The sequence below is a fragment of the Lucilia cuprina genome, chromosome 4, assembly GCF_022045245.1.
Source record: "Lucilia cuprina isolate Lc7/37 chromosome 4, ASM2204524v1, whole genome shotgun sequence".
NCBI classification, from domain to species: Eukaryota; Metazoa; Arthropoda; class Insecta; order Diptera; family Calliphoridae; genus Lucilia; species Lucilia cuprina.
Window position 1 is genome coordinate 2,812,052 of NC_060952.1, and position 11,458 is coordinate 2,823,509.

General features: G+C 27.0%; 1 protein-coding gene across 1 annotated transcript in view; it reads left to right on the forward strand.

Annotated features, from left to right (window-relative positions):
* The window catches only part of LOC111690474 (all trans-polyprenyl-diphosphate synthase PDSS1), a 44,079-nt gene extending 34,171 nt beyond the window's left edge, over positions 1–9,908 (forward strand). The window contains exons 6-8 of the mRNA XM_023452950.2: positions 3,514–3,645; positions 3,847–4,041; positions 9,491–9,908. Of these exons, the coding sequence (XP_023308718.2) occupies positions 3,514–3,645; positions 3,847–4,041; positions 9,491–9,712 (549 nt within the window). The 3' untranslated portion in view covers positions 9,713–9,908. The remainder of the gene's footprint in view (positions 1–3,513; positions 3,646–3,846; positions 4,042–9,490) is intronic.
* Positions 9,909–11,458: the final 1,550 nt, after the last annotated feature.

The window sequence follows — 11,458 nt, forward strand, 5'->3', positions numbered from 1 at the left end:
CCCCAATTTACTCAAATTTACTAAAAATCTAACTTAACAGCAAAGTAATCCGTTCATTAAAAATTTACATTTTTTATTCAAAATTCGATTTGTCGATTTATAAAAAGGATTTTTTGAACCGTTTTATAGATCTTTAAATTATATGGGTAAATTATATGGGTTTTGCAAGATTAATTTCTTAAAAACCACTGTACTCTCTGCTTTTTAAAAAGCTCTCTTAAAAAAGGAGCACAAATTAACAAACAAACAACAAGAGGTAAATTCATTCCCTTGAACTCGCGATTGCAACAGGAAGTACTCGCGTTGGTTACACTAAAGTTGACAACCTTGAAAACCAGACAACATTTAAAAAAATTTTCAAGTTCTTAAACAAGAATCCAACTGTGCAACACCGAACAAAGGCAGCAGCAGTAGTTTTTATGTTTAAACTCAGAATAAATGTTTATTTTTAAACTTTCGGCCATAAAAATGTTTAAGATCATTTAATATTTAAAGTACAACAAATAGTTTAAACCATTAAAATAAATTAAATAAACTACGAAAAAAAAGAAGATATGGTCAACTACTACCAAAACAAAAATTTTATTAAAAAAAAGCCGCTAAAAGGTGTGTCAAATTAAAATTTTGAATATTTATGACAGAAGAGTATGTTTTTAAGAAATATGCTTTTTAGTCATAGTCGCACTTATAAACGCACCTTTATCAAAGATGTTAAACAAATATATGTTGTTTTATTTTTGATTTTTTTTGGTTTGAAATTTACATTAATACATGTTTTATGTTTTATTTCAAATTTAAATATTACATAACATATGAGTTTTTTTTTTGGGTTTTGGATGATGCCAAATTCCAAAATATTTACACCATGTCAGTCAGACATACATACTACTATTGCCAAACCTCAGTTAATAGTTTAAATGAATTTAAAATTTGCATATGTATGGAAAAGAGTTGCTTTGCTAAGCTCATTTGTGTGTGTGTGTGTAAACGTAACTAATCAATTTCCGCATGCTTGACTTGCATTGTAAAATATTTGATTTGTATTTCTTAACTTTATTATCTCTCTTTACTTTATTGTAAAAAATTCTTCTAACTGACGGGATGACACATTGTGGATTTTTTTTCTTAAACACATAATTTATATTCATTAATTCAGGGACTTTTTTCTTCTTTAGATGCTTTAATAAATATAAAAATTTTAAACGTTTTAGTTTTTTTTTCGTTTTTATTTGTTTTTATTTAACAACTCTCGTAGTGGTGCAAACTTATTAAATAAATATTGACCAAAAAATATTTCTATTCAGTCAAATATTTTTCAACAAAAAATTAGTCTTCTACACTTTGAATTAAATATGATGATGGGTGATGCTGCTGCTGGGAGTGACAATGTTTAATTTAACGATGAATGTTTAAAAGATTTTATTTCGTTTTCAAGTGAGCCTTTCAATGATGTGTATTACGAATCGTCGACATATTAGTTTTGTTATTAAGTTTGTAACAATTATTAGTATGTAGTTTGGATATATCAGATCGAAAGTAATATACCTAAGCAACTATGAGTGCTGTTTTGTTTTCCTTTAATTGAGTCTTTTAGGCTAGCGAACTTATGAGCTTTACAATGATAGACTATACAACTACCGAGCAAAAATAAAACGAAGTTCGTCCAAAAGAATTACATTTATCACCACTTTAAAAGTAGCACTGAGTGATTTTTTTAGCATCTGTGGAAGTGATGTTTATGGAAGATATATTTTCAAATTAGATGTATTCTTTAATACTACAATTTCACTTCGAAAAATAACATAAAAATGACTTCTTGAGAATGTCTTTAAAAGCAGTGAATTTGGATCAAATAAAAATGATATTCTATATATGACAAGGCCTTTTTACACGGGCTTCTCTTCTTCAGGTCTTTTTTCAGTACTTCCAATGGAGTAAATTCTTTTCATTTTCCCTGCAAAGGATAATATTTTAAATTAAATTAGATATTATTTGAGAAAAGTTTGTAAGGGAAAATGTAATAACTTACAAAAAAAGCTTTAGGAAAAATTCCTAATATCTTGTGGTGCTTATAATATCACCACTGCCTATTCATATTAAGAATTCAAATTGCTAATATTATTGACTATTTCTATTAGTTATGCATGCTAGAAGAGGAGATGAGCTCAGATAAATTTAATTTTGGCAGTTTATTTTCTAAATGTTTAAAATAGAGAATTCAAAAAAATAAATATTTAGTGTCAATGCCAATTAACATTGTTTTCTCAGTATTTATACATAGTATTTGAAATTTACATAAATAAATCCGGTTTAAAGTACTTTAAACTAAAGTATTGTTAAGTAAAACAATTTACGTTAAAATTAGTATTTTCAATTTTAAATCATATACAATCTTCCATCCCTGATAGTATCATCACCCTTGACTGCCGCAGTAGTTAAGAGGTTTTAGCATACCTGATTTTTAGTTCAGACATTCTCCCGACCCAATATTTCCGATCTATGCTGAACGATATGCTGAGCGATATCAAAAGAACGGGTATGGAAAGTTGACTTGATTCGATCATAATCTCAAAAGATGAGCAGATATTTTAGGTCGAAAACCATGTGTTGCCAGAAACAATTCACAACTGAAAAATTCTTTAGAACTTGACTTGATTTGCAAGAAAAATTTTTTTAATTTTTTTTCTAAAAATAACTTATAATTTTAATAAACATATTTTTTTGAACCCTCCTAATGCTCTTTAATTTTAATATTATTAAGCAGTTAACATTATTAATTTGAAAACTTATGGACATAAAAACAATTTAGAAAATAATTAAAAACGTAATTGCCTTCAAAAACAAAATATTAGAATAGACATTTTATTACTTAAATTAATCATACGCACCAATGTACCATGGAAATTTATTAAATAGAAAAAATGTTAAATAATAATAAAAAAATATTAAATTTTTTCTTAAACATTTTTTTTGGCAACAAAATAATATTTTTATAAATTATGGATTTTTATCAAGTTCAAAACGATTAAAATTGCAATAAAACTCATTCATGTGCAAATGCGTAAAAATACATTTTATTGCCTCTAAAGCCAACCCAACTCAAGGCTGTTTCTATATTTAAGTTTTGTTCATTATTTAGAAAGAAATCGATGTTAAATAAAAACAGTTTTAAAAAAATTACACGAATTTAGAAGTTTAAGTTTTGTTTTTGTTGTTTAACAATGAAATACCTTAAACTTGTTAATTAAACAAATTAATTACATGCCATAAATATGCAAAGAGTACAAATAAACTAAACACATTAACATATACAAGTACAATTAAATCTAGACACAGACATTAGAAATATTTAACATTTAAAAGTGTTGGTAAGAAAACTATGACTTCCGTTTGAATTAAAACAAAAATATTCTTTGCTTTAATTTAAATTAGTTAATTAAAATATGTATATGTTTAATTTAATTTTTTTATTATTTTATTTAAAAAATTTCTGTATTTGTTTATATTTTTCAGATTTTAACTGATTTGGTACAAGGTGAATTTATGCAGTTGGGTTCAAGGGAAACTGAAAATGAACGTTTTGCCCACTATTTAACAAAAACATACAGGAAGACGGCTTCTCTGATAGCCAATACATTAAAAGCGGTTAGTACAAAATTTGCCATTAACAAAATATTAACAATAGATGCAATCGTGCATAAACTACAACTAATAAAACAAACTGTTTACATGTTAGCACTATGTAATCTATTAAATAACTATATTGTTGTAAAGAACCTTAACCTGGTAATAGTTTAAATAAAATTATTTATTTTAATTTTATTTGTTTTTTATCTACAATTATAGACGGCTGTTATTGCTGAAGCTGATGAAAATATGACCGAGCTTGCTTTCCAATATGGCCGTAATATTGGTTTAGCTTTCCAATTAGTGGATGATATGTTGGACTTTGTTTCCTCCACAGAGACAATGGGTAAACCAACAGCAGCCGATTTAAAATTGGGTCTTGCAACGGCGCCTGTTTTATTTGCCTGCGAAAAGGTAAGTGTTAGATTTATTTAATTATTTTATTAAGTGCAATCTTAACTTTAAGCCTTATCATATTTTATAAATATTTATTCTACACTTATCTTTAATATACATTGTATTTAATTGTTTTTTACTATTAAGTATATTTTTGTCTGCTGACCTTGTCTGCTTATTTCCTTATGGGTTTTTATTGCAACGTTTGTGTGGGATACAGACAATTTACACATTTTTATACCCTACACCACTATAGTGGGGAGGGTATTATACGTTTGTGCTGATGTTTGTAACATACAAAAATATTGGTCCAATACCCACCTTAAAGTATACCGATCGATTCAGAATCATTTTTTAAGTCGATTAAGACATGTCCGTCCGTCCGTCTGTCCGGCTGGCTGGCTGTCCATGTAAACCTTGTGCGCAAGGTACAGGCCGCAATTTTCAAGATAATTTGATGAAATTTGGACCAAGCATGTTTTTTTGCACAAGGACGAAGCCTATTGAAAATGGTTGAAATCGGTCCATTATTTCACCTAGCCCCCATACAACCGTACCTCCCGATTTGAACTTTTTATGCTATAATTACGTCAAATATTCTGCTATCTCTCTAAAAATTGGCACAAATATGTTTTATATAAGTATAAATGATACTGCAGATTTTCGTAAGGATCGGCCTATATTTGACCCTAGCCCCCATACAAACCCCCCTTCAAAAAATGACTTAAACGTCTAAAATTGACTTGTAAGCATTTGTATCGCAATGAAACTCAACAAAACTAACTGTTATTTAGAAATATATATACTTCCCAAATTTACCGAGGATCGGCCCATATTTGACCTATATAAAGCCTCATTTAGAAATTTTAGTTTTTTATCAATAAATGGCTTAAATATTTTGGAATTATGGTAATATTCAACATAAAAGTTTCTTTACAAAAAATAAAAATTTTATAAAAGTAAAAATTGTAAAAATATACTCATGGTGTAGGGTATCATATGGTCGGCCATGCCCGACTATACTTTCCTACTTGTTTGTTTTGCGGTAAATTTTTAACAAAAAAACATAAATTTTGTATAATTTAGTTGGTTTTAACATTAAAATCCCCTAAAACCATAACTGAAACTAAACGGATTAAAATATTTTGTATTCATGTGAATTACAATGCACCGTGGTAATGACGATAAAAATATGTGATATAAAGCTGTGTTAACTTGAATATTTTTTAACTCCACCACTTTATTGGGATGAGTATTAATGCACTTGTGCTGTTGTTTATAACACCTTAATTATGCTTATCGATTAGGCCATGTCTATTAAAGTATAAATCTTAACTTTTAAATAGTTCGATATAATTTGGAACATGTACTCTTCAAGGGAGAACTTTATTAATTTTCATTAAAATCGATCCATTATCCTATGCAACTATATTTACTAACAATAAACATAGTTGTACTGAATTTTATTAGATTATAATAAATGAGGAAATCGTTGTGTAAAATTCCTTGAAAATCAATCCATAAACGAAGGTTTAGGGTAAAATATAGTCCGCCTTAACCGACTATGATTTCTTAAATATTGTTAAATGGACTTAACATATTTTGTATTAATAACAACGAAATTATTTAGACTCTAAACACTATTAAGTTAGGTCAAAAAGAATGAACATAAAATCAGATCCTTAAAATACACTTATCCCATTATCCTGGAAAGAAAAAACAACTAAAATGTTTAGAAACTCAATTTCTTTGACGTAGTTCCTTAGAATTTTCCAATAAGTGTTCCTGAGTGATGTAATATCTGGAATAGTAAAACTTCCAAGATATTTAGGTCTAATTCGGCGATTGCCTGACAATGACAAAGAAAGTGTTTCCTAGAATTCCACTATCCTCTCTTTGTGTCAATCAGGATACCAATCTGGGACTTGTTTACATCAGGTGATATATTCTAGTTAACATTGTCCTAGATGAGGGATAAGATCCTTTCCCTTACATTATCTTAATTTTCTCTAGTCACTCCCTTTATAGGTATTATATACATTCCCTCTTTCGTTGCCAATTATTTTGTAGTGGCCATCATATGTGTATGATGCAAAGGCGACCTCTGGAAGCATACTCTGTGTTACGACTCTCTTAAAGTTAAAAACGGTTTAAGATTTCCATTTTTGCACAGAATATGCTTTGCTTTCTTTTGTATCCTTATTTAGATTAAACTCTGTTTATTTTTTAAAAAATTTAAAAGAATAGATTCCTGACTTGGAAAAAATAAAAATAGCATGTAGGAATATACTCCATTCTTTTTATACCCTTCACCTTCGTGAGATGGGTATATATAAGTTTGTCATTCTGTTTGTAATTTCTATAATATAATTTTCCGATCCTATAAAGTATATATATATATATATTCTGGATCCTTATAGATAGCGGAGTCGATTAAGCTATGTCCGTCTGTATGTCTGACCGTCTGTATGTCTGTTGAAATCAATTTTCTGAAGACTACAGATATCTTCGAGATCCAAATCTTCAATAATTCTGTTAGACATGCTTTCGAGAAGTTTTCTATTGAAAATCAGCAAAATCGGTCCATAAATCTGACTTGTTTATAAATAAGTATTATATTTTGATTGATATGGATGTCGGTGTAACAATGTTCCTATGTCAGAATGAACTTAGCAACGTTCCAAGGGTTTATATTAGAATTTGTGTGCCTAAGATAGGTAAGTAGTTAGTGTTCCAATATGTCAGAGTGGAGATCACAGGTTCGAATTCTACAACAGACAATGATAAAGAATCGAATAACAGGTCCACGGAACGAAATATTTCTTAAAATTTCTTTAAAATAAAAGTCTTGAATTAAACCCCATTAAAAAATTTCAATTATTTAAAAAATCTTTATAAAATTCATATGTCACAAAAGGCGAAAGTAGTATCACTCCTTTTTTAATGTCTAACCAAAAATAATGCCACCAAATTGAGTTCATTCATCTACAAACATACACACACATAACTTTTAAAGTTGGCAACACTTTTAAATGTTGCCATTTATGCATTCAAAACTATAAGCATTTTTTTTACTTAATACAAGTAGTCGTGCATAAAATACTAAAATAAATCATTAAACATTATTTAATGATTAAGTCATACACATACCGATGATTTGCAATGCACTAAAACAAATAACAGCACAAAATATTCGTTCGAATAATCAAAATAAATACAAATATACTTTTATTTTCACCCTCTTTCTTTTCTCTCACTCTTTCTTACATACAATGTATTGATATAAGTTTTCGATAAATTATCAATCAATATTGCAAAAAAAAAAATGTTTAAAATAAAAACAACAAAAATTGGCATTAATACAAAATATATTGCCTATATTCTACAATTGTTTTGTATTTAATTAAAAATATTACGATAGACATGAAATGAATGGATTTCCCTTTAGTTGGAAATTAAAATGAAAGCTATTTTTTATGTCTAAACTTAAATTAAAAACTTAAGGAGGGACATTACAGCTAAACTCTGTATTGTGCCCGCAATTAATCTTCTTAATATAGGAAGCCATTTTTTGTTATAAAAAAACTGTGGATATATGGAGTGCATAAAAAAAATAAATCCATTAAGCAATTAACAATATTTGTGTGGTGGAATTTATGTCTGGCATTCTGTCATTTCACAGTCAGTCGTAGTAGTCAGACAGTAGTGCTTCTAAATGCATTTAAAACAACAGAAATATTAAATGCGCCAATCAAACAAAAGTGAGTGAAGTGTGCACGTGTTATGCATAATTGTTGTTGAACAAAATTTAAAAAAAAAAAAAATATTCAATATTCGATTCAATGCAACGCCACGCATCCCAATTCAATATTCAGACTAAATGTAAAATACGTAAAACAAACAAACATACATATTTACTTACTACAATTTTTACATTTATTGAAATGCGTCAATTGACTGTCATCGTAATACATCCTCGTTCAAGTAGTTGTAGTTTCTTACTGTAACCGTTTATCTTGTTGTCTATCTAACTGTCCCTCTGTATATCAGTCCATCTGCTTAAATTTTCCACAAGATTGATCGAATTAATGATCAGTAAGTAAGCATTAACAGTCATTCAGTTTAACATCATGAAGTTTATCTATATTTACACTTGAGTTATAAATATAAACTGTTACGTAAGATTTATTTAAAATTGCTTTTTGGTTAATTTCCATTCTTTTGTTTAGAACTTTGCATTTCGGTATTTGTTTGTTATTTTTTTGATTTGACAGTTACTTATTTCAATTGTAATCAATGTCAAAATTATTCAGTTATGATTAGATCTTGGTAATATTATATTATTGCTTTTTTGATGTCTAGCAAAAGAGAAAAATATGTATAAGTCGTAAGAGAGTGTGTTAAGCATTAAGGGTATTCACAGTTCAACTGGCGTCTTTCAAAAAAGTTGAATAAATATAATTGTATACTGAAAGTTACAAATACAAAAGCGTAGAATGCATTGGCGCTTAGAATGTTTAAAGGAGATAAACATTCTACTTTTATAAGCGTCACAAGCTGCACACGAACATGTCAGCTGATTTTGACACTTTATAATATTTTTTAACAAATAAAAGCTTTCTACAGCTAAACGCGAAGTTTTTAAAAGTAAAACAAGAAATTGACGCTTAAAAAATCGTCAAAAATTTATGTTTTTGTTAAAAATGTTTAACTATATTTTACAGACTAAATTGAAATGAATTTATAATCTATATTCATAAGAGATTTCTCTATATAACAATCGCATATATAGACAAATTTCAAAAAAATCGTAATATTTTATAACAAGCTGCCGCAACCAATCAAAAAATGGTCGAGACGCCTTCGATCGTTTTGCATTAAACAATTTCAAAATCAAACAAACGCAGATTTTAAACTTTTTCAAATGTCAAAAGTGACATCTCTGTATAGTTTGTGCTGACTAGCAAAGAATTTGTTTAAATAAATTGATAAATTTTTAGTCAAATTTGACTGAAACCTAATTCCGTACATATTAGGTATCAGTGTTTAAAAGTAATAAAATGTTTTTTAAATCTATTCTGGCAATTAACTTAAGTGAATACCCTTAATAACAACAAATTAGAATTCATTACAGTGTGCCAATGGTAAAACGATTTGTATGCAAAACTTCATGTTAAAAAGCATTTATTTAGCAAAAAATTAACAATTGTTTATTTTTTTAATTTTTTATAGACAATTTCATTATTATTGTTGTTACTGTAGATATTTTTAACGTTTTATATAGACGATAATAATATTAGAATGTTAAATTTCTAAAAATATGTGGGATTTCTGTAAAGTGTATAGTGGGTGCGTTTTACTTAAAATAAAACTAAACTATAATTATAAAAAAATAATAACAATAATAAAAATAAAATAAATTCCTAAACAAACATTAATTTCTTATAACTAATTCATATCTTTTCAGTATCCCGAATTAAATCCCATGATTATGCGCCGATTTGGTGAACCCGGTGATGTAGAACGTGCCTTTGAATTAGTACACAAATCTCATGGTTTGGAACAAACTCGCTTTTTAGCCAAGAAACATTGTATTGAAGCGATACGATTGGCCCAAGAAATGACAGAGTCACCCTATCAGAAGGGTCTGCAGGTGGTAGCTGATTTAGTCATTAATCGCATGAAATAATATATATATATATAATTATTTCTTTTTAATTTTATAATGTAAAATTTGAACAATTATTTTTGGCCAAAACAAAAATATTTACAAAATTACAAATTTATTAATAATAATTTATAAAACCCTTTTTTTTATATACAAAACTACACCACACACATACACTTGCATATACACGAATGATTGTAATGATAAAACAACAAAATTGAGGAAAAAAATATTTAAAATTTAAAATAAATTAAAAAAAAGTTTAACAAAAACTCATAATGAAAAAGAATCTAGTTAATAAGTCTTGTTGACATTGTAAATAATTTCTAAATAAAAAAGAAAAACATATAAAATGATGTAAAAAATTTAAAGAAAACAAATCTTTAATAGAAAATGAAAAAAAAAAACAAATTATATACAATTTGAAATTGTACATACAGTGAAACACAAAATAAATTTTATATGTACATAATATACAAAATAAAAATTAAAAAAAAATTGTAATAATATTATACACAAAATGAACAAAAATTTACAATAAAAATTAAATTTTTTTGTAAAAATCTACAAAAATTAAATAAAAATAGTCAATTTTTAAAAAGTTTTAAAGTCTTGTGTATCAAGATCCAAACATCTTACAAATAACAATTTAACACACTCTCCCCGATTCACCATCCCTTTAACTTAAATAAAACAAAAAAAAAAAAAAAACATTTCTTTTTGTGTTCTTTAATTTTTTGATAAGAAAATATTAAAATAATAAAAAAAATATTATTGATTGTTGTTAATAAAGTAAATTATAACTTAAATAAAATTATAAATTAAAAAAGTAAAAGATTTAAAAAAACATTTTGTTAAAGTTGTATGAATGTACGTACGTAATTTTATAGTCAATATTTCTAATTACTTTTCTTAAACTCTTTAAATAATATTTGTAAATTTTTTTGCAATTTATATGGTTTCTTATTTTTTCATTTTTGAGACATTTTAAATAAATTATTCTCTTTATTATTATTTTTATTTCAAAATCTATTTTTCTTTTATATTAAGCAAATTAAGACAAATCTATTGAAATTCTTATTATTTTCTATATAATTTTTTTGTAAATCAAGAAAAACTCAAAATGTTGTATAATTTAATAATTGATTTGATATTTTAAATAAAGCAAAAAGAAAATTATATAAAAAAGTACAAAAAATAATTGCTTGATTTTTATTTGTTAGAGAAGCTTTACAGAAAATGACAAAAATACTCACATTTTTATAATTTCAAGATTTTGAGATTTCCTGACAAATAAATCTAAAATCGTTATACTAGTATGTGGTACCAATGAAGGCATAAGGTCTTCCGAATTAAGAGATAAAGAATGTATCAGATGTATTATAAAAAAACTAATAATGCAAAAAAATGTTTGATTATATACATCCAAATGACTAATTCAGTTATAGTTTAGTTCTATTTTAGTTCTTTTAGCTCTAGTTCAGTTCTAGTTCTGTTCTAGTTCTGTTCTAGTTCTGTTCTAGTTCTGTTCTAGATCTGTTCTAGATCTGTTCTAGTTCTGTTCTAGTTCTGTTCTAGTTCTGTTCTAGTTCTGTTCTAGTTCTGTTCTAGTTCTGTTCTAGTTCTGTTCTAGTTCTGTACTAGTTCTGTTCTAGTTCTGTTCTAGTTCTGTTCTAGTTCTGTTCTAGATTGGAAATTCTCATTGGATAGCCTTACCAACCAATATTTGGTAGTGGAACTGTTACAATAAAGCGATCTCCGTTCTCC